The sequence below is a fragment of the Lissotriton helveticus genome, chromosome 12 (genome assembly GCF_964261635.1).
Source record: "Lissotriton helveticus chromosome 12, aLisHel1.1, whole genome shotgun sequence".
Classification (NCBI taxonomy): domain Eukaryota; kingdom Metazoa; phylum Chordata; class Amphibia; order Caudata; family Salamandridae; genus Lissotriton; species Lissotriton helveticus.
The window spans coordinates 455,474,854-455,499,370 of NC_136073.1; the positions used below are offsets into that span (position 1 = coordinate 455,474,854).

General features: G+C 44.5%; 1 protein-coding gene across 1 annotated transcript in view; it reads right to left on the reverse strand.

Moving 5' to 3' along the window:
- Positions 1-24,517, reverse strand: part of LOC144798044 (5-hydroxytryptamine receptor 3A-like) — a 244,100-nt gene that overhangs the window by 116,602 nt on the left and 102,981 nt on the right. Inside the window, exon 4 of the mRNA XM_078668821.1 lies at positions 20,967-21,076. Coding sequence (XP_078524947.1) covers positions 20,967-21,076 — 110 coding nt within the window. The remainder of the gene's footprint in view (positions 1-20,966; positions 21,077-24,517) is intronic.

Below are 24,517 nucleotides of genomic sequence, written 5' to 3' on the forward strand. Positions count from 1 at the left end.
GTTCATTTAGATAGGTATTATACCACCTCTTTATACCACTTCTCTATGTCATTCATAATTTAGTCAATTGTTGCCTTTTCACAGACATAGGTTTATGCCTCATTTTACACTATCTGTGGGCATTCAGATATTGTCAAACTCACAATAGTCAGTGTGTCGCTAGTAGCACCTGATTGGACTGGCCAAGAACATTGTGGTCCCCTTGTGTTACTCAGTGCCCTCTACAGCTTGGTATGGGCCAGAGGCTCATTCCTCAGCACTAGTTCTGCATCCCAAAAATATTCCAGTGGATTCTCCTGTATGGTGCTCCATTTTAGACGCCAAGTTTCAAGTTTCAATCACATTTCTTATTTGAGAATGTTTCAGCATTAAATGCAAAGCAATATACACAAGTTTCTAAAAATAATGCAACCCTTTGTCACTGTACCGCATGCACACTTGTCAAAACAGCTTCCTTTGTCCAATCATAAATCTAAATAAAATAGCTGTTGCGTTCAACAACGTCTGTCGAACTTAAGAAACGTTTTGTGAATAACGCTGATTGGGAACAGTGGCACAAACGCTGATCAAAAATGACAATGTTCATAAAAGCTGATACCATGTTTTCATAGGCAACAGCGGATTGGTGGAGAAAGTAATCGTGCACAACGAGAAAACAGTATAAGCAGGATGTAATGTCCTCACTTGTTTTCATCCTTGAACAAGTTCTGTGGAACTTAGAATGTTTATGTTGCTGATGTTCTTTGCAAGTCAGTTGCTCCCGGGTAGCTGATGGATGAGGTGTTTCTTAATAAACCTCTATACTACCATATCATCGTTTCAGTGCTATTTACGAACTTTTCATTGGCGACGAGGGTCAAAGAAGAAAAGAGGAGGATTTCAACACCTCAACATCAAGTTAAGCGGAATGAGAGTATTCGAAGGAAATGGAAAAAGAATAATTTTTTAACGTGTAACTATTTACAGAAATTAGGAAGGAACAGTTATGGCAGAGGAGAAATAAGGAAATGAAACGGAATTGAGAGACAGAAAGAAAACATTGTTTTACCTCCTCCGGCGGCAGTCTGTTTCAGTTGGGAAGTTCGTATGCTTCTCCAGCTGCTGTTTTCGTCATCAGAGTGAGATACATGGTGAGGAGGTTGGCGGGAGAGATTTCTGTCAGTTTCACTCTTTTTCTTCGTGCCATTAGCATTTGGAGGAGCTGTTGAATTATGGTGCATATTGTGGGCTTGGTCGAGCATTGATTCAGGCCGGAGATCTTGTCCTGTTGGCTCCGTGTTTCAAATGATGACGCATTCAAATTCAGCAAAGGTATTCGGTGGAAAATGTACGTCATCATACTGAGCGGGCACTCTACAGCGAAACAAATTTAATGCGCAATGAACGGATGCTTGTGGTGAGCCTGCGTCATCGTTAATTTGCATGCTCTGGACCAGGAAGTAAGTTACGAGGAGCAAGGAGTGAACTTATATGAAGATCGGGGACTGAGGACTGACGGAAGAGGATTGGAAAGTAAATTGTTATGCCCCTCTAGTTTCGTATGCACTATAGTGCTGAAGAACATATATATTGGGTGGCAATTTCATCGCTCAGTATCTAGATTTAAAACATTTATTTAAAGGGAAATTATAACTATTTCTGTTTTTCTTTTTATAGGTTGCTCTTGTTGTGATTTCACATTTATATAGCATTGTATTGCTTTCTGTTGATAGTCATTTGAAGTCAGTAGGTTTGCTTTGGTTTAGTTAAATCTTAATATATATATTGTCGCTTATGACATTGTATTAGATTTTAAAAACCTAAAGTTTAGGGAAAGTCATTGGTGCAATGGAAGTTTTAAAATAATAGTTAAAAATGCAAAATGTTGCTACTCCGCCATTTTTTATCAGTGATCCAGGTGAACCCACGGTCAAATGGAGTAAGTGGAAAACAATATTTGCGCATTATGCAGAAGTATGTGGTATTAATTTGCGGAAAGAAAATGTTCCCTTTTGTTACATTGTTTAGGAGGGGAGGGTCAAGAGGTTTTGGAGAATTTACCGGCTTTATCTCCACAGGAACAACGAGGTTTAGATGAATATGAAATATGTTTATTACAGTTAGATAAGCATTATTTACCTTGTGTGACCACAATAATGGAGAGATATCATTTTGGAAAAAGGGAGCAAGGAAAGGATGAATCTGTTGAAGAATATTTAACTGCTTTGAGAAAATTGGCCTCTACTTGTAAATTTGGTGCAGCTAATGAAGAGCGTTTAAGAGATCAGTTTGTTCTCAAATGTAGGGAGGACAAAATTAGATAAGAATTGTGGCTAAAGGATGAACCACCCTTAGAAGAAGTTGTTGGTATTGCGAAAATAGTGGAGCATATGTTAAAATGTGAAAATGAGTTAAAAGGTGACAAGGTTAAAAGTCAAACAGTAGTTGAAGAAGTGAAAGATAATGTTTGTCAAGTTAAAGATGTAAAAGTTCCTGTGAAAGAGTTAGGGAAAGAGGATTCATCATTTGGTACAATAGTATGTTTCAGGTGTGGAAAATCAGGACACAAGGCAAACTCAAAGTCTTGTCCTGCTTTGAGTTTTGTGTGTAATGGTTGTGGGAAGAAGGGACATTTAGTGAAATTTTGTAAGTCAAAAGATAAGAAATTGTTTAATAAAGAGGTAAAAGAAGTTATATGTCAAGTAAAAGAACAGAGATGTAATGATCATCCAGTTCGTAAAGTTAAGATTGATGGTATAGAGATAGATATGAAATTTGATTCTTGTTCACATATTTCAATTATTTCAAAGGACATTTTTGAAAAATGGTTTCAAATAGGAACAAGTTGCTTAAAATGGATGTGAATCCAGGTGGGTATGGCGGATCTCCCATAAGCATGCTGGGTTAATTTAATGCTTGTATTGAAATGGAAAAGAAAATGGTACTTGGGAAAATGTATGTTTCTAAGGTTGGTGATTGTTTAATTGGATGGCCACATCAGCGTTTATTAGGAGTGATGTTAAATCCTAATCCTGTTCCACAGGTTCAGATTCAAGAAGTAAAATCTGATAGTATCTCCTTTGTAAATGAATTTCCTCGTCTTTTCAGATCTGAATTGGGGTGTCTCAAAGGTTACAAGCATTGTATAAGGTTAAAGAAAAATGCTGTACCAGTCATCGCTAAAGTAAGAAGGATTCCCATAGCTGTACAGGATAAAGTTGAACAGGAATTAAAAAAATTACAAACAGAGGGTATCATTACTTCTGTGGAAGCATCAGAATGGTTGGCACCAGTTGTTGTCGCCAACAAACCCAATGGTGACATCAGATTATGTTGTGATTTGAGATCACTCAACAAAGAGGTAATTGTAGATACATTTCCTCTACCAAACATTGATGAATTATTACCTTGGGTGATGCAAAGGTTTTTACAACATTAGATCTTACTCTGGCTTATCATCACATTGCGTTGACGCAGGAATCACAAGACCTGATGGCTTTTATCACTCCCATGGGTGCATTTAAGTATAAAAGAATGCCGTTTGGTCTTGTGTCTGATGCGTCGGTTTTTCAGAGGGAAATGGCTTCTATTTTAAAAGGGATAAAATCGGTAAAATGTTATCAAGATGATTTACTTATTTTTGGAAATAATCAAGTGGAACATGACAATACTCTGAGATCAGTTTTAAGGAGGTTGGAGTGTATTGGTCTTACTCTAAAATTTGAAAAATGCAAATTTTCAGTAAGTGAAGTTAACTATCTGGGGCATTGCAGTTCAGCCTTAGGTGTGACTCCAAAAAAAGATTTGGTAGATACTATACAAAATTTAGCGTCTCCTAAGAACAAGGAAGAGATTGTTTCTGTTTTAGGAATGGTTGAATATTATGGAAAATTTGTTCAAAATGTAGCTAGTAAATCGAGCAACTTGAGAAACTTACTGGGAAATAATAAAGAATTCATTTCGTCAGAGGACTGCCAAAAGGAATTTAAAGATATCAAAAAGGATTTGGCCATTTTTTGAGCTCTCAGGAAATTTAAAGTTTTTCTGTGGGGTATACAATTTAAGGTTTGCTCGGATCATAAACCTTTAAAGGAAATTTTTACAATAAAGGGTTTGGATTTTATCTCTTCACGGATAAGGAAGTGGGTCATTGGCCTGCAAGAATTTAATTTTAGTGTTGAATACATTCCTGGTGTGGATATTATGACAGTGGATTGTCTTTCACGTTTGGTATGTGATGTCACTGAAGGAGGTTTTGAGTAGGAAATTTTAGAGGATGAGGTTAATGTATGTGAACTCACTTCTGGGGTCATACTTGAGGAGGAGTGGAAAGAAGGTATCAGAAATGATAATGACATTTCTAAGGTTATTGGTTTAATCTTAAATAATTCCAATCTTGACAACTCTTTGTCCAAGGTCTGGCATTTAGTTGTAAATGAGTTATCTGTTGAAAATGGGATTCTTTTAAGAGGTTCAAAACTGATTCCCCCAAATTCCTTAAGGAAAAGATTAGTTGAAGAAGCTCATCAGGATCATTTAGGCATTGTTAAAACTAAAGAAAGAATTCGTAGTTTGTTTTGGTGGCCAGGTATGGATCTGGAAGTTGAAAGGGAGGTGAGGGAGTGTTTACAATGCAATTTAAGTGATAAAATTCTCACTTCTCGGACTTCTCCAATGGTGTGTCCTAATCTACCGAATGGTCCATGGGAAGATGTGGCTATTGACATTGTGGGTCCCCTTTTTGGTGAGCATTGTACTCCTTATCTTATTGTTTTGATTGATTTATATTCAAGATGGGTTGAAATATCCTCTGTCTCAGAAGTCACATCTTCTTGTGTAATCTCTTTTCTTAAAGAGATTTTCAGGAGAGAAGGGTTTCCTAAAACTCTATTATCTGATAATGGACCACAGTTTTGCTCTAGTATGATGTCGGAATTTTTGGTATCTTGTGGTATTATACATGAGAAATCCTCTGTTTATCATCCCGAAACCAATGGAACTGTAGAAAGGTTTAATAGGGTAATAAAGGAAAATATTCAACTTTCAAGGGTAAATTCATTGAATTGGAAGGAGGAATTACAGAAGTGTATTTTGGCTCATAGATTCTCTCCTCAAATGTCGACAAAAAAAACCCTTTTAAATTATTTAAAGGCAGAACTCCTAATACAAGTTTATGTCCAGGTTGGATGTCTTGAGGTAAAGGTGTTAAAAATAACAGTATTGGGACCCTTACTTCTACGTCAGGATAGGGGGATTACACTCCTTAATAACCCCTGCTCACCCCCTTAGTAGCTTGGCATGAGCAGACAGGCTTATCTCAGAAGTAGTGTGTTAAGCATTTGTGAATATACACAGTAATACAGTGATAACACTACAGATGGACACAACACAGGTTTTATAAAAATAGGTATTCTTTATATAGACTTAAACACAAGACCACAAACGAAAAAATCCACAATACTACACCTAATATTACTTAAAAGATGATTAAAGTCTCTTAGTTCAAGTTGATGGTAAATGCGCCAAAGTTCTCAACAAAGTACCTGGATGCGTAACACAAATTGAACAAAAGGCTCGCAAAAGGGGAGATACGTCGGTTCCGTGACCCAGGGGAATGGTTGCGTCCTTCCTCAATGCTTACGCAGAGTAGGGGACTCGTCGTGAGCCTTACCGGTGCGAAGGTGATGCGTAGATTCTCGGCCTGCGGGCCCATTGCGGTGCGCAAGATGGTGCCTTGATGCGATGCAACGATCCGGTTGCGATGCGAAAAGATGGCGCCCTTGATGCGGCGATGCGATGACGAGGCGATGACGCCCTGGCAGCCTTGCGACGACTCTGTACTTTGGAGCCACGACAGGCCATGCGACGCGCTTCCCCGGCGATGTGATGCCGACTCTCTCGATGGCATCACGATTCTCTGGTGATGCGACAGCAGGCAGCTTCAATGAACACACGCTTCCAGGGAGATGCGGCGAAGGCTCACCTCTCCGGCGTTGCGATGATTTCAGCTGCGGCGGCGGCAAGCTTCTACTCGTTGCGTCGCGCTTCCAGCTCCCAGCGGCACGCAAGTGTCTGGAGTCAGAATTCCCAGCAAGGAAATTCAGGAGGGAGCTGGAGGTGAAGTCTTTTGTCCCTGAGACTACAGCAGGAGGCAAGCACAGTTCAAGCCCTTAGAGAATATTCTGTAGATGAAAGTCCTTACAAAGTTCCTTCTCCTTTCCCTTGGCAATGAAGCAACCACTACAGGCCAACCCAGCAAACAGCACACTGGCAGAGGGGCAGTCCAAACTCCTGCAGCTTCCTTGGTTCTTCTCCTTGGCAGAAAGGTTTCTTGTTCCAGAAGTGATATAATTTCTTGGGATCGGGTTCCCAATATTTATACCCCAAAATCCTTTGTTCTCTGAAGGCAGAGAGGCCTCTGCCTAGTTAAAACCAGTTCCTGAGCACTTTGTTTACATGACTCTCTTATTCCTTTCACTGTCCAGGGCAGAGACATCTGCCGCCCCACAGGAGGTGGAGCCAGCACAGGGGAGGGAAGATACAGCTCTGGAGCACTCTGTTGACATGATTCCTCCTCTCCTTTCACAGTGCAGGGCAGATAGATCAGCCAAGCCACAGGGGGTGGAGCCAGTATTGTAGAGGGAAGGCCCAGCCCTATTCAGGTCCCAGGTGCAACTCCTCCCTCCCATCTAGATGCAGATCTCTCTATTCACCACTGGGCTGCCCCAGCCTGTCTCCTGTCCTGGAATTCCCCAGCCCTGTCACACACAAACCCAGACAAGGAATACACAACCCAGCAGAGGCAGGCTCAAATGGTTAGGCAAGCAAATACCTGCTTTCTAAAACTGGTATTTGCAAACACAGAATACTAAAATAAACTTTACTAAAATATGTACTTTATTATTCCGAGTTCAGACATGCTAAATTCGAATTTATACTGTGTTAACTGAGTCAGTTAGGATTATAAGAAGGTAATAATCTAACTGCTCATTCTGGCCTATGAGAACAGGTAGCCTTCAATAGTGAAAAATGGAAATGGCTGTAATTCACTATTAGAACATGCTACACACATCAGAGCATGTCCTACCTTATACTTACATTGCACCCTGCCCTTTGGCCTACCATAGCGGTGTCTAATATGAAGACAAGGGAAGGTTTAGGGACTGGCAAGTGGGGCGGCACTTGGCCAAGTCGACATGTCAGTGCTGGACTGCCCATAGGTCTTGCAATGGCAGGCCTCAGACACACTTTACAAGCTGCTTCTGTGGGTGGCACAACTAGTGCTGCAAGCCCACCACCAGCATTTGATTTACAAGCCCTGGGCCCACATGGTGCACTGTACTAGGGGCTGACAGGTAAATCAAATGACCCAATCATGGAATAACCAATCAGTGCATTAATTTAACATAGGGAGTACTTGCACTGTGGCACTGATTAGCAGTGGCACAGTGCCCAAAGCATAAATCCAGAAAAAACATATAAAAAACAGAGGAGGCAATCCATCAAAGGAGAAGGGAGACTCACGCTAATGATGCCAGGTCTAACACGTGTCCCCTCCAGCTGAAATGTGGGGAGAACTACACTTCCCCTTGGGAGCTCTTTTTACTAAGGCGGAAAAATCTGGACAGACCATCAGCGTTGGCGTGATCTGTACCAGGGCGGTGTTCCACCATACAGTCCATACCCTGTAGGGAAGTGGACCACCTCAACAACTTTGGGTTCTCACCCCTCATCTGCATCAGCCATCTGTGGGGCCTGTAGTCTGTCAGAATCCGGAAGTGAGTCCCAAATCAGTATGGTCTCAACTTCTTCAGAGCCCAGACCACAGCAAATGCCTCACGCTCAATTGCACTCCACCTCTGTTCCTGTGGAAGTAACCTCCTACTGATGAAGGCTACAGGTTGGTCTAGGCCCTCTTCATTAATCTGTGATAGAACAGCCCCCACACCATGCTCTGAAGCGTCTGTCTGTACAATGAATTCTTTTGAGAAGTTGGGTGCCTGAAGCACGGGTGCTGTGCACATGGCAGTCTTCAGGGCGTCAAAAACCTTCTGACAGGTGTCAGTCCAGTTCACTTTCTTGGGCTGCTTCCTGGAAGTCAGCTCAGTCAAGGGTGCAACAATGTTGCCATACCCCTTGACAAACCTCATGTAGTACCCCGTGAGTCCTAAAAAGGCTCTCACCTGTGTCTTAGTCTTTGGGGGTTCCCATGCCAGGATGGTATCAATCTTGGGTTGTAGGGGAGCCACCTGGCCGCTTCCTACCTGGTGACCCAAGTACACAATGGAGCCCTGCCCAATCTGACACTTACTTGCCTTGATTGTAAGGCCTGCCTTGCGCAGCGCCATCAACACTTCCCAGAGGTGCTGCAAGTGTTCTCACAGATAATTGAAGAGTACCAGAGAACCCCCTCCCACTTAAAGGGAACTCGAGACACTTTGCAATGGCTCTCTGTATTGTCAGCAGCAACAACTGGGAAGAATGCATTGGGGACTACCTGCTCTTCAGAGACCAAGTGACACTTAACAGCTGTCACACTTGCTCCTGTGTCTCTGGGAGCTTCCACTCTATGGCCATTGATGGTCACCCACTGCCTGCATTTTTTAGTGTTCTCAGGCAGCTGAGTTTTAGGGACCATCTTAAAGTCTCCTAATGAGGCAAGGGACATTTCTGCAGGACCCCACCCACCTTGGGCACCAATCTCCTCCCCACCCAGGGCTACACTAGCCATCTGAAGGGGTGGCGCACGTGGTGGCACATATTGTCCTTTCTGAGGACACTGGGGATCATACCAACGGTGTCCCACCTGCTTACACTGAAAGCAGGTAACATGCCCTGAATAAACAGGTTTACCTGTCGGGGGTCCTGACTTCTTTTCAGGGAGAGGCTGGAAACCCTTACCTTGGTTCCCTTGGGAATTATTTTGGGGACCTTTTTGGAACTCCTTCTGTTTACCCTTGTCCCCCCCACTCTTCTGCTGGGGACCCTGCCCACCTTTGGCAGAGTCTCCCACAAGACCCTTGTGGACCCTGGTACTGACCCAGTGGTTCGCCTCTTCAGCAAGCTTTCTAGGATTAGTCAACTTGCAATCAATAAGGTGCTGGCGTAGCTCTGGAAAACAATTAGCAGACAAGTGCTCCCTAGCAATCAAATCATAGAGCGCTTGTAAATTATCAACATTGCTACCCCTCACCCAACCATCCATAGCTCTGCAAAAGAAAGACACATATTCTACCCAAGTGGTTCCCTCCACTTTCTTACAATTCCTGAACCTCTGTCTATAGAGCTCTGGAGTTAACCCATACATTGACATCAGTGCTTCCTTCATGTGGTGATAAGACATCCTATGCTCCCTGGGTAGGTCTAACAAAGTATCCCTCCCCTCAGTCAGAAAGCGGCCCCACAACCCCGCTCCTCAATCCTTCTCAGGGACCGGATGGGCCAACATTGCTATCTCATAGGCTGCAAACCACTGACCAATATCTTTACTTTTGTGAAAATCTTTGATGACATCCTTGGGAATATGTACCCTGCCTTCTGAAGGCACAGATGATGCGCTGCCACCAGAGGGATTGAATTCTAAGCCCTTTACCTTGATTTCTAACTCCCTCAACATTCTCTCATGCTCCATTCTCATTCTTTCTTTTTCCAAAGACAGCCTGTTATTCTCTGTTTCCCTCTGACTCTCCATCTTAAGCTTAGCCATTCCCAGCGTGTGTGCCCTATTTGTCTCCCTGTCTTCCAACTCTCTGGGGGACAGGTCTTTGGAAGAGATGCTGCTGCCAGGCAGGGACGGCACCCTACCCCTGGCTGGAAACTCTGGCCCATCAATTTACCCATTTGCATCCCCCACAGGCTCAACCACAAGATCAGGGGCATTTCTTGCTTCTACCCAGGCATTCAGCGCCTTTTGGTAGTGTAGAGGCTGAAAATAGAAATAATAAATGATTCCACACATACGACTCTCTGTCAGCACATAAGATAGCAAAGTTTATTGGAGACCAATAAACAGCAAATTAACGTGCAGCACGGAGACATCAGCAAAGCCACTGAATGTCCAAAGATGTGACATTGGTGACAGCTTTTATAGGCCAAAACCACAAAGGATGTGGCATCATCACATACGTACAAAAAAGAAGAATGGGAGAGAACTGGTCAAACCGTAGTGAGACTGAGAATATAGAAGAACCAGGAAGAAAATTTTTGTGTGTAGAAAGATGTGTGAATTCAGCTCCACCATGTTGAGATGAATCCCATCAGCCCACCACACTGGCGGAGCCTCATGATCTGGAAGTCAAACCAATGAATCCAGTGCGGCCCAACCTTGACAGGGGGAACTGGCTTGCACTATGTTCAAAGAAGACAACTGGACCGTCCTGGTGTGATCTCAAAAGAGTGGTGCTGAAAAAAGTTTGTATTTGCAGTACAGTACTAAGTGAGATTAAAAATGACTACCGGTGAACACAACCATATCCTATTGCTAATTTAGATCTGTGGGTCTCTAGTTGGCAATGGTTATCACCTTTGTCCAAATAGGGACCCTAACTTCTACGTCTGGATAAGGGGATTACACTCCTTAATAACCTCTGCTCATCCCCTTGGTAGCTTGGCACGAGCAGACAGGCTTATCTCAGAGGCAGTGTGTTAAGCATTTGTGAATATACACAGTAATACAGTGATAACACTACAGATGGACACAACACAGGTTTTATAAAAATAGGTATTCTTTATATAGACTTAAACACAAGACCACAAACGACAAAAATCCACAATACTACACTTAAGATTACTTAAAAGATGATTAAAGTCTCTTAGTTCAAGTTGATGGTAAATGCGACAAAGTACCTGGATGCGTAATGCAAAGTGAACAAAAGGCTTGCAAAAGGGGAGATGCGTTGGTTCCGTGACCCAGGGGAACGGTTGCGTACTTCCTTAATGCTTGTGCAGAGTAGGGGACTCATCGTGAGCCTTACCGGTGCGGAGGTGATGCATAGATTCTTGGCCTGCGGGCCCGTTGCGGTGCGCAAGATGGTGCCTTGATGCGATGCGATGATCCGGTTGTGATGAGAGAAGATGGCGCCCTTGATGCGGCGATGCGATGACGAGGCGATGGTGCCCTGGCAGCCTTGCGACGACTCTTTACTTTGGAGCCGCGACAGACCCTACGAAGCGCTTCTCCATGTGATGCGGTGGCGACTCTCTCGATGGCGTCACGCTTCTCCGGTGATGCGACAGCAGGCAGCTTCGATGAACACACGCTTCCAGGGAGATGCAGTGAAGGCTCACTTCTCCGGCGTTGCGATGATTTCAGCTGTGGCGGCGACACGCTTCTACTCGATGCATCGCGCTTCCAGCTCCCAGCGGCACGCAAGTGTCTGGAGTCAGAATTCCCAGCAAGGAAATTCAGGAGGGAGCTGGAGGTGAAGTCTTTTGTGCCTGAGACTTCAGCAGGAGGCAAGCACAGTTCAAGCTCTTAGAGAATATTCTGTAGATGAAAGTCCTTACAAAGTTCCTTCTCCTTTCCCTTGGCAATGAAGCAACCACTGCAGGCCAACCCAGAAAACAGCACACTGGCAGATGGGCAGTCCAAACTCCTGCAGCTTCCTTGGTTCTTCTCCTTGGCAGAAAGGTTTCTTGTTCCAGAAGTGATCTAATTTCTTGGATTAGGGTTCCAATATTTATACCCCAAAATTCTTTGTTCTCTGAAGGCAGAGAGGCCTCTGCATTGTTCAAACCAGTTCCTGAGCACTTTGTTTACATGACTCTCCTTCCTTTCACTGTGCAGGGAAGAGGCATCAGCCGCCCCACAGGAGGTGGAGCCAGCACAGGGGAGGGAAGATACAGCTCTGGAGCACTCTGCTGACATGATTCCTCCTCTCCTTTCACAGTCCAGGGGAGAGACATCAGACAAGCCACAGGGGGTGGAGCCAGCATTGTAGAGAGAAGGTCCAGCCCTATTCAGGTCCCAGGTGCAAGTCCTCCCTCCCATCTAGATGCAGATCTCTCTATTCACCACTGGGCTGCCCCAGCCTGTCTCCTGGAATTCCCCAGCCCTGTCACACACAAACTTAGGCAAGGAATACACAACCCAGCAGAGGCAGGCTCAAATTGTTAGGCAAGCAAATACCTGCTTTCTAAAAGTAGTATTTGCAAACACAGATTATTAAAATAAACTTTACTAAAAGATGTACTTTATTATTCTGAGTTCAGACATACTAAATTCGAATTTCTACTGTGTTCCCTGAGTCAGTTAGGATTATAAGAAGGTAATAATCTAACTGCTCATTCAGGCCTATGAGAACAGGTAGCCTTTAATAGTGAAAAGCGAAAATGGCTGTAATTCACTATTAGAACATGCTACACACATTAGAGCATGTCCTACCTTATACTTACAATGCACCCTGCCCTTGGGCCTACCATAGGAGTGTTGAATATGAAGCAAAGGGAAGGTTTAGAGACTGGCAAGTGGGTGCACTTGGCCAAGTTGACATAGCAGTGCTAGACTGCCCAAAGGCCTTGCAATGGCAGGCCTGAGACACACTTTACAAGCTGCTTCTGTGCAAAAACATATCAAAAACAGAGGAGGCAACCCGTCAAAGAGGAAGGGAGAGTCATGCCAATGATGCCAGGTCTAGCAACACCCGATTGCCACATTTAATTTCTAATAACTCCCTAGTATTGTCATACTACATGGGCCTGTATATGATATGCTACTGGAGGACCTGCATCTCTTATTGTACCACCTACTTAAGTAGACCTATCAATAATATATCACAGGACTGCCATGGCAGCCTGTGTGCAGTTTTAAGTGATTAAACCCGACCGTTAGGGCAGAGTAAATTGGATTTCAAAAGTTGGATGTGTACTTTTTTACCTGCCCTTTTAGTGAAATGCGCTAAATTATGTTTTCACTTCTGCAAGATCTACCTCTTCCGTAGGATAGCATTGGATTCCTGTATTACATTTAATAAGTGAAAACCTTGCTTGAGAACAGGTAGGAATGTCATGTTTGTCCTCTAAAGATTTGGAATTTAAAATCCTCTTTAATGTTAAAGTTGGATTTTAAGTCACAGTTCTGAAAAAGTCACTCTACAAATTTGCCATTTTCTTGTCATATCCATTTGGTCTATATAGCCTGTATCCTGGGTTATATGACTAGGTGTAATCTGAAGCTGGACTTTGTGTATCCCTCCCCGACAATGTCACAAAGGGGGACTGGATGTTGGCAGCATGGGCCACTCTGACAGGATGGGATGGGCAGAGCTGTGCACAGCCCGACTTCCACTTCAAATGTTCTGCCTCAGCACACACACAAAGAACTTCACACTTGCAAGGGGAAACCTCCAGAAGTTTCTTACTCTTCAAAGTTGGCACCGGGTATAACAATAAGACTCTCAGACCCACTCTTAAGTTCACTTCTGGACTTGCGGAGGAATCTCAAAGGACTGCCCTGCTTCCTGAGGCCTGCAGTTTACTTCAAAGTAATGCCCTGCTTCTCCTCGAGGACTGTATTGCTTTCTGAAACCTGCCCTGTGTCCTCAAACAACGGCCTACTGCTTAAAAACTGAAAATACTCCTACCACTTTGAACCTACACCTGGACCCAGCCTGAGTGAGTCCTAACCCTCCAAGTGCTGCCCATTCAGTCCTGGACCCTTAGAGAGGTGCTAAAAGTGCACGCATAGCCCTAATCCAAAACAGGGACTTCTTCAGCCAAAATGTTCTCTGAGAGGAGACCAAGACCAATCTACTCCCCAATCTGTCCAAGGTGCATCACAGCTCAGCTTTACTTTGTGGTACCTCCCGCTATGTTCTTCTCTGCAGCAGCAAATCCTGTGCAGCGGCTCCTTGCAGAAGGGTTATCTGGCCTTGTGGAGCCCTCTTTGCTAAAGTCTATAGCTTCATCCCACTGGAGATTTTGAACTTCCAAAAAAGAGAAGGTAGAACTCTTCACCACGGCTTCTTCCAGCGGATACCCGACAATGACGCCTCCTCCTCACACACCAACGACTGCCGCGCCCCACTGTACTTAACTTTCTCAGACATTTTCTTAAAAAATTCTTCTAAGTCTGAAGGTGAGCAGAGACCGGGCCCAATCCACTTTCTGTATCCAAATCATGCTCCATCACAGTCTGCTATAACTTTCAACTTTACCCCGGTCATGCACTACTAGATGTCTGCGGTTGGCACTTACATCTTTTAGGTGATATTTTTCACTTTAAACTTTAAAAGTCCATAACTCTGGTTCTACTGATTAGATTTGTGTCAAATCATTTATTGAAATGTTCTCTATTGTAATTTGGTGTGGGACTTTTCTTGTGTGTGCTTTCACTGTATTACTGTTTGAGTGCTGCACAAATACTTTACACATTGCCTCTAAGTTAAACCTGACTGCTTTTGTGCCAAACTACCAGAGGTTAATGCACAGGTTAATTTAGTGACTTTTGTGGATCACCTTAACAATAATGTTGGCTATTAATTGAAAAGGATTTCACCCATCTATCAAAATCCCAATTCCTTTCTAACCCCTTACCAATTACCCTTTCTAGAAATCTAAAAAGCCCTTCTATTTCACAATGTTACCCATACCTGAACTCTAAAAACCCTTGCTACGGCTTAGGGCTACCTTTCCCTGATCCCTAAAAACTTCTTACTACTCAATTCAATTTTCAATTCAATTCAATTCAATTTAGCTTTATTCGATTTTAGTGCAAAAAATCATAAAAGCATACAGATTAAAAAGCAGTTGTTAAATAAAACATTCATACAATAATACATAATATCTGCATATTAAAAAGAGAAACTTTTGCCAGCCCATGCGGGTAAGTGTCTCAATTGTCACAGTTCAGATTTTGCAATTTAATAAGGGTTCCAGTACTTAGAGCTGTGGAGAAATAAGTCTTGACGGGTATAAGTAGGAAAACTTCTGTCCGTCAACATGTTACACCCTGCCTTTAGAGTGGATGTGGGGGACCGAGACATTCTAGGATAAAAGTCATGCAAATCCCAAACGGAAATTGTACTGTCTCCCACTTGAGGTGCGCAAGTGCGCAGGTACGGGACAATATATCTTTGCCTAAATCTTACAAGCACCAAATCGCCAGCGATATCTTTATGGAGGGAACCCAGCCAACTCACCCTTCTTACACTCATTATTGTACCCACAAGATTGGGTGGCAAGGGTCTATTGTTGGTCAACCAAAATTTGACCTTGTTCAACAAGTCATGTTGTCTCTCAATTTTCCCTAAAGGAAGTGCTGGTACTCCCGCGAGGACACACACGAAAGGAGCTGCCTCCGGGGGAAGTTGGATAGGAGTGACTTTGTTATAATGTTCTCTAGGAACTTCAAGGTGCGAGAAGGTAGGTGTAGGGGGGGTTCTGCGCAATATTTGGACTGGTACATTGGGGACTATTGGTTGGGTTAAGACCCTTTTACCATGAATAGTTGGCTTTGGGTACTTCGAAACGGAAGATGGATCGGAACATTTGGATGCTACAGTATTTGAACTATCTGGCAAGGTGGGCTTGGTGGACTTAATGGTTTCTTCTAAACCCTTCAGCCTGTCCCCTAGTAAAGTAATTTTATCTAGCAGTGGTGTTATGATAGAGGTGACCAATTGTTCGATAAAGGATAATAGCTCTACCTGTGTAGAGGATGGTAGGACAACTTGTTTGTCAGCAAACTCAGATATCGAAGAGGGGTTGCTGACAGGAAGTGTAGGGCTTAGGCACAGTGTTTGAGGTTTAGGTTGATTCCCTATGTTGTTAACCTCGTTACATTTCCTTATAACGATTGAGGGATCAGGATTGGCGAGCCTTTGGGTATTTTGGATAACATCTTGTTTAGATGGTGGGAGGGGTTGCAGAGAGCTGGGAGTGTCGGATAATGCGCGGAAGCTTACAACAGGAAGCGGTGAATCCACTAAAACGTGTGAGGTTTTACATAGAAAATTTAGTTCATCTAACCATGAGAATGCTTGGTCAGCGTCTACTGATTGTGAGGTCTCAGATGGCATTGTAGTAATTTTAAGGCCTGGGTCAGAGTCAAGATCAGTAGATAAAACACCACGTAGGTGTTCTTTACCTCATCCAAGCATATAGTCACGAAATCAGGGGGGGGCCCCGTCCCGTCCTCCTCAGGTCCTCTGAGGGCCACAGAGGGCCCGCCCTTTGCCCGGGCTTAGCCCGGCGCAGTCCCGCGCGCGTTCCGCGACGCGGAGGGAGCCTCCTCCTTTTCTGCGCCTCCGGGCGCGCTGGGCCAGGAAGTGACCCGCTCGGCCTGCTGGGAGCTGTAGTTCCCCGGCGGCCGTGAAGCAGGAAATCACCGGCGGCAGGGGGAACAGGCAGCGTGTGGGCCCCAGCGGCAGCGTGTAGCGTGTGGACAGAGTCCCAGGTATGCCCCAAAATGAAATTTTTGCCCCCGCTCCTCAGTGGGAGCCTCCTCCTTTTCTGCGCCTCCGGGCGCGCTGGGCCAGGAAGTGACCCGCTCGGCCTGCTGGGAGCTGTAGTTCCCCGGCGGCCGTGAAGCAGGAAATCACCGGCGGCAGGGGGAACAGGCAGCGTGTGGGCCCCAGCGGCAGCGTGTAGCGTGTGGACAGAGTCCCAGGTATGCCCCAAAATGAAATTTTTGCCCCCGCTCCTCAGTGGGAGCCTCCTCCTTTTCTGCGCCTCCGGGCGCGCTGGGCCAGGAAGTGACCCGCTCGGCCTGCTGGGAGCTGTAGTTCCCCGGCGGCCGTGAAGCAGGAAATCACCGGCGGCAGGGGGAACAGGCAGCGTGTGGGCCCCAGCGGCAGCGTGTAGCGTGTGGACAGAGTCCCAGGTATGCCCCAAAATGAAATTTTTGCCCCTACTCTTTAATGCTACCTTTCCCTGAGCATTAAGAAACCCCTTACTAGTTCTGAATGCTACCCTTCTCTGAAGCCTTCAAACTCTTTAGGAACCCTAAAAATGTATTCATGGAATCTGCCTGAAAAAAGCAGGGGAACCTAAGGTTGAATACTGGCAAAACCGGGAACTGAATTACTGATTGCACCAGCAATTCCTAATTTCTAACAGGAACCGTAAGGTCCCACTAGAGTGCCCTGTTTATTTTTTATCGCCACCTCCCTCTCCTCAGTTCTCAATGATCCCTGTATTGGTAATTCTCTAGAGGAGTTGCCGAAAGATACCAAATATGTTGTTATAAGGCCTTAGTGGTGTTGAGAAACATGGAAAATTATACATATTTAAGGAGTTAGGACATTTTAGGGCATTTTTAGGATGCGCTTTCAGACCCTGATGGAATACATTCTGCTGCTTACACATAGTGAAGCTGTGCTGCATTGCCACAAACTGAATCACTTACGGAATGTTTTTATTTTTTTGCTGTTATACCATGATTTAGTAATGGCAGTACCACAACCAGTAAGCATGACACTACTGCAAATTTAGCGATAGAAACTATGCCTGTACATGTGTCTGTTTTTCCACAACTATTGGTGTAAAATGTGTGCCAGTTTATTTCTTGTGCTCTGGTACTAATAGGTAAAGAACGCCGTCTGTAAATGCAAAAATAGCGTTAAATGAACTGAATCCATTTTCCACACAATTCACCAGAATTATTTACATTTTCCCACATACTCTAAATAATGCCCAAAGTAGTATGTTCATATGAATTACAAATATAACAAATAATAATGCATGCCAATTCCAATGCTTTCATAATAACTGCCTATCAGTGTAAGGTAATCCTTTCTAATAGGTTTTCTTGACAGCACAGCTGTCTATTTGATACATTTTCACCAGTTCTTTAAAATATGCATAGAGTGGCCTTTGTCAAGGCTTGACCCAGACAAGTATTACTCTCTCACCTCATGCTATCAGCTAGGGATGTATCATTCTGCCTTCTAAGATGTTCTTCCATTAGAATGCACGAGGGACTATTGTAAATCTAAGAAATAAACTCAACTGTGCTGTTTGTCACATCAAGGTGCATATTACCAAGGCGGGTGATATGAGATTATCGCCGCTTTAGCGGCCGTTTTCAGCCGCTAAGCGGCGATAATTTTATCGCCCTATTAGCAAGCTGTCGCTAACAGCAGTTAGCGACAGCTTGTAGGCGATAGCGAGCGGTTTGGGGCCCGCTTTGCATGTCAGCGATATTCATCACTAATGACATGCAAAGTGGGCGTACCCAACCTGTTAGCGACTGGAAGTAGTCGCTAACATCGCTATCGCCTATTATCAACGCAGACGTAGCGATGGAAATATTCACGCTAAGCGCGAATATCTCCAAAACATAACGCCTGCTCAGACCAGTTCTTAGCCTGTATATCCAATGGGAGGTGGATATTCAGGCTTAGTCCCTATTAGCGATAATGCCTGAATATTGCTGGATTTCCAGCGATATTCGCGCATTTCGCCGCTATCGGCGGACATTTTATCGCTTTAGAGATAAACGTTGCTAATAGCACGTTATCTCTGCGATAAAACCCGGCGATGCGTGGCGATAAAAAAAATGTCGCTAAGCTTATTTTGCGGTAAATATCACTAGTTGTTGATAATATGCCCCCAAGTTCTTTTCCATCTGTATGCATTTACACAGAAGGCAGTATTTTTCGCCAATTTTTAGAAGATATTGGCAAAGCCAGCAGGACAGGCTTAATTGTAATAAACAACATTTGTGCATACAATGCATGCAAACAGCATTTGCGAATGCCTGTGTTTACATGTGTTGGTTTTTTCAAGTCAGACCTATTGGATTTGCCATTGCATATTTGCAATTTAAAAAGAAGCCCATCTACCTATGGTTTTAAAATGGCTCACCCTCTTATTATTGAAGACAAACCAGGAGCATCAGGACCAGAAACTCCCACAACTCCCCCCCCCCAATCAGAGTTCAGCCATTCCTTCCTATGTAGCTGCCCCATTGACCCACAGGAGGTACACCATCAGTAAGAATATCATTAGAGTCCGACCCGTTAACAGGGTTGAGGCAAAGCAGTAAGAACTGAAGCCGTATACTGAGACTTGCACCTGTCTCCACCATCAGGTGGTGAAGCACTTCTTCTTAGCAACAGTACCCATCAGGACAAGTCGCTTCCTCTTTCAGGTGGTAATAGTGAGTAATGGAAAGAAGAAGCAAGAAAAGAATCCATACATTACCACAATTGCCCATTCATAAAATCACGAAAAAATGTACAGGCTGTAAAGCAGTTGGAACATGCCAGAACTGTGGGCCCACTAAGTCACCCACCACCATCTTAAGAAGCAACAATACTATGTCCACAATGGGTGTCAGCCATCATCTCAACTGACTGAAGTGAAACCCTACCATATGTGGTTACCTTGACCTGAATCCTGACTGGACATGCATGTGCACAATACTACCACAACTCCACCACAACACAGCCAGGATATAAGAATAGGAAGCAGCCAGCTGCAATCAACCCCGATTGAAAAACCACCCACTATTGATACTGTGTAAGAACCAGTGAGAGTTCCAAATGCTGAATAGGTCAGTTACACACAACTACTATCCAGCGGGATACCATGAAGAATGCAGAGATAACATCAACTACCATCTCCCCCACAGCAGGTACAGATCTGTTCCACATTACTCCCTTTGCCAGAAGTTCCCACTGAGGGCCACTAGACAGCTACTCCCGATAGAACGAGACTAAGTAAGCATAGGTGGGAGTCAAAGCCTGGCAGGGGCCTTATCAGCATCCGTAAGAACTAGGGCTGGGCGTAGTTTGCAAAGTAGCGCTTTGCGAAGCTACGCAAAGTGCACTTCGCACTACGCGAGCTACACGTAGCACTACGCAAACTGCGTAGTAGCATGTTCGCACTGTGCAAGATGCTGTTTTCAATGATTGCACAGTGCGGATAAGCATCCGGCACTGTGCAATCATTGAAAACGGCATCTTGCACAGTGTGAACTGTAGTTTTCTGCCGCTCGAGGAGATTTTTACTCGATTGCCAGCTTTCTCAACGCGGACTGGTAGTTTCTCATTGCGATCGGTCGCGAGCATACGCGACCACTCACAATGAGAAACCAGACCTCCCTGCATTGAGAATCTTGCAGGGAGGTTTATTTTCCACGCTTTTGCTGATCGCGAACGAGGAAAAAGACTCACCAGGATTTCATTTTGCTTGCTCGCGGTCGCCAACTTGACGTTGAGGACCACGAGCAAGCAAAAAATGACAGCTGCACTACGCTACACTATGCGTGTTCGCACTGTGCTACGTGCAGTTCGCATAGTGCGAAGTTGTGCAAACTTCACAAACTACGCGAGCGTAGCATAGTGCTTTGCCCAGGCCTATTAAGAACCTGATCTCAGTCAGAAACAGGAAAAAAAGAAGACGCTTGGCATGGCTGCCTATTTACAGAGCCTGCTGGATTCAAGCAAGCCTGGCTGAAGACGGCTGAAATGCCAGAAACCGGTCCTAGGAAGCTTGTTTCCGGTCCAGGGAAGGCATGGCTTGGCAGTTCGGGCTGGACTGTTCCCATGAGGCACAGGGTCAGACTGATTTGCATATGGCCATGTCTGAACTGGGGAGGCAGAGTGGGCTAAAGAACGGTGATAGATTAAACCCAGATCTGTTGACTGGGTGTGAGTGTTTGATTGGTTCAGATGCTCCGTCCATCACCACCCCCTTTTGTACCGCATTTACAGAACCCAGCTATGGGTCGGTGGGCTTGCATTGGTAGCATTTTCCTGGAGTTTCCAGTCTTGAGATGGGTCATCCTCACAAGTAATGACTGGAATTAGGACAAGGAATGTAAAGGACATTGTAATTTAAGAATGTATGGCCTTCATCTTGCTGTTTACTCTGCAATCTTGAGGCAGGTGTTAGCCAACATCCCTGTGAATAACAAACGACTGCCTGCTGGAAGACGAGTATAACACACAAATGTAATTGTTTTTCTTTCTAAACAAGGAAATCTTATGTTGTGTCCTCATACATAGTGAATAGAGCAGTAGTTAAAAAAACACGTACTGTACCGTTCTGACACGTAGATATCTGGGGTCCATACTAATTCTGGAAGAATGTGAAGTCTAGAAATTCCACAAAAATCTTCAGGGTTCCAAGTTAGATACTCGTTTTCCCAAATCTGAAAACAAAATTGTAGACACGTAGTTTATTACTGCCTTTCTAAAATTATGCACCATGAAAACTTGACAAGTTGATTTCTTAACTAGCTGTTCATTATTTTTTATATGTTTCTCTATTAGTTTCGCTTTTTGATCAAATTATCCTCACTCAATCCATTACGTCTTCTATTTTCAATCTTTTTCAAAACACTGTTTTCTGCCACTGTCGGGTGTTTTCCCCCACCAACAGTTCAAAAAATACCTTCCCCTCCATTTTCACATCTCAACTACAGACAGCTTTAGCTCTTTGGTGAGCGCTCATGTCACCACAATACCCACACAACACATACCACACACTATACAACATACTACACATGAACATGCACACATATACAAATATAGAAACGAGCTTCAGGACAGCTCTTTTCAGGCATAGCCACAATTGTTCATCTGGCTGTTGGCATTGGATGTTACAGCAAACAAATGATGGACGGAATGCTGACCATGTAAACATTCTCCCCCAGTCAAAATATATGGGTTAAATCCATCGTTCTTTTGCCCTCTACGCCACCCCAGTTTGGACCCAACCATATGCAAAGCAGTCTTGACCCAGTGCCCAATGGGAACAGTCCAGACCGAACTGCCAGGCCAGGTCCTCCCTGGACTAGAAAAAAGTATCCTGGGACCGGTTTCAGGGTATGTCACCTTTCTTCAGCCAGGCTAGCTTGAATCCAGTAGCACAGTGAGCAAGGGACCCACATCTGGGCATACCCATCCCACTTAGGGCGAAAAGTGTTACAGCAAACATATGATGGACAGAATGTTGACAATGCAAACATTCTCCCCCAGTCAAAAGATCTGGGTTAAATCCATTGTTCTTTTGCTCACTATGCCACCCCAGTTTGGACCCAGCCATATGCAAATCAATCTTGACCCTGAGCCCCATGGGAACAGCCCAGATCGTAATCGCCAGGCCAGGTCCTCCCCGGACTGGAACCAAGCATCCTGGGACCGTTTCGGTTTCAGGGTATGTCACCCTTCTTTAGCCAGGCTAGCTTGAATCCAGTGGCTTAGTGAGCAAGGGACCCCCGTCTAGGCATACCCATCCCACTTAGGGCGAAAAGTGTTACAGCAAACAAATTTGCATATGGCTGGGTTCCATCTGGAAAGGCATGGTGAGCAAAAAAACAATGGATTTAGGTCCAGATCTTTGTACTGGGGTGAGTGTATGACATTGTTCTGCATTCTGTCCATCAACTGTTGTTTTTGCTGTTGGCATTGGCTAACAGGGTTATTCATCAGTGTTGGTATCAGTCTATGGCATTTTATCGATGTGAACACATGCACCTGCACTTGAGATACACAGAATGTCAGCACAAGTTTAAAGGCAACACATAATAGTAGACCTCTATCCCCAGTGACTGATGGCAAAAATGACCGGTCATGCTATTGATTTTCTCTAAACATATTGTAGGCTTCCACAATTGCCCTGGACAGGGATAGTAGTCTATGGCCCTTTATGAGCATACGGTTGATGCAACCTTCCAGGTCACAGGGAGGGTCCAGGATCTGACATAGTCAGGGACAGATCTAGGCCCAAATTATGAGTCAGAATAATAGATATATGCATAGTTGGGTTATCAGGGCAGTGAAGCACATCCATATACCAAGCAAGGGACATTCCCATGTCAACAGATGCCTCTCCCAGGTCTGACTTCCCAAATCCTCACTTCACTATAGTCGTCGTCACATCGGCCAAACCAACAGAAAAGCCATCTGCATTCCTATGATTCATTATGGCTTTGGGGTTTATTGTGAAATCTAGGCCTTGTAATAAAACCGATCATCTCAGCAGTTTGGAATCCTCACCCTTCATTGCCATTAACCACTTGAATAGTTTCTGATCTGTCTGGATCACATACTTGGTACCAGCAGGTATGGCTGGAACCTTCCCAAAGCCCACACTATGGCAAAGCAGTCTTTCTCAGTGGCCATCCTGCTGTGTTCTCTAGAGAGTAGTCGGCAACTGAGGAAGGCAACAGGGTGCTGTCTAACCTTGTTAATTGAGCACTCGGTTGCCTTATTGGTTGGTTTCACTACCTGAATCCAGATCAACAATGGTTCTTTGTGTTACGGGTGGTCCACTCATGAATTGCTAAGTACAGCAGTATCATCCAGGTAGACCACCACAAACTCTTCTAACTCTATATAGAACATCATCTGAACTTGGACAATACCGTTTGCATGCGGAATGAAGTGTTTGCCTCGCCATCAGGTCCTGAGGTGAACTGCCCGTAGCCATTATCAAGCAGCCGTGGCCCGTGCAGGTAAGAGCGGTGAGGTGGTGGTGCCGGGTAGGGGGGATTTTGACAGACAACAACGAGGGAAAATTAATTATTTATTCAATTTCCCCTCATTGTCATCTGTTGAATCCACCCCAACCCAGCCCCACCGCTCTTACCTGCACGGGCTGCAGCTGTTATCAAGTAGTGAGCAGCACCTATCCATGACCTCATCAGCTCTGGGGACTGAATGTGCATCAGTTTTGGCCACTTCATAATCTACACAAAAACACAAGTCTATGGATTCTTGCTTGGGCACCATCACCACTGGAGTGCCCCAAGAACTATGGGAATGCTCAATTACTCCCAAGTCGAGCATCATGGTAACCTCTGCCTTAATACACTAATGGACTTGGCCAGGCATACACAAAATCTTGCTTTTCATGGGCAAGCTATTACTTGCAACTATGTCATGGACATAGACAGCCCTGAAACCTTGAGCCAGCAAGAAGAGTTGGAAAACGTGTAGTAGTACCACTCTACACTCTCTCTGCTACCCAGACGTTAGTTCAGGGGTAAGCTGACAAAACAAATCCTTCTTTCACATCACTGTGCAGTAGGTAAATAGGAATTTCACTGTCTTACTCAACCTTCTTTGCCTCAGCAATGATGTTCAATGCATAGTACCTATGGAGACATGGCTTAATGCAGTTCACGTAGAACACCCTCTTGGGCTTCTTTGTGGCACCTCTGTCCACTAAGTACCTTAACTTCAAATTCTTCTGCACTACCTTCCATGCACCAGACCACTTGTCCTCTAAAGCCCTTGGACAAATTGACTTCAGCACCAATGCCTCCTGACCCTGCCAGTATCCACTTAATGCTACTCCCTTGTCATACCCTTTCTTTATAAGCTTTTGGAGTGCTTGAAGGATTTTCTCTGCCGTACAAATGTACTGTGCCGTCAACTTCCAGAGGCCAATCACATAGTCCACCACACCCTTTTGCGGTAACAAAGGAGTTCTTTCCCACCCTTTTTTGATAAAGATGAAGAGGTTTAGTTACCCAAACAAACATTCAAAAGGACTCAACCCTACCCCCTTCCAAAGAATTTCTCTGTAAACAATCAGAAGATGGCAGGAGAAAATCCCACTTACGCTTTAGCTCTCCAGTAGAGTT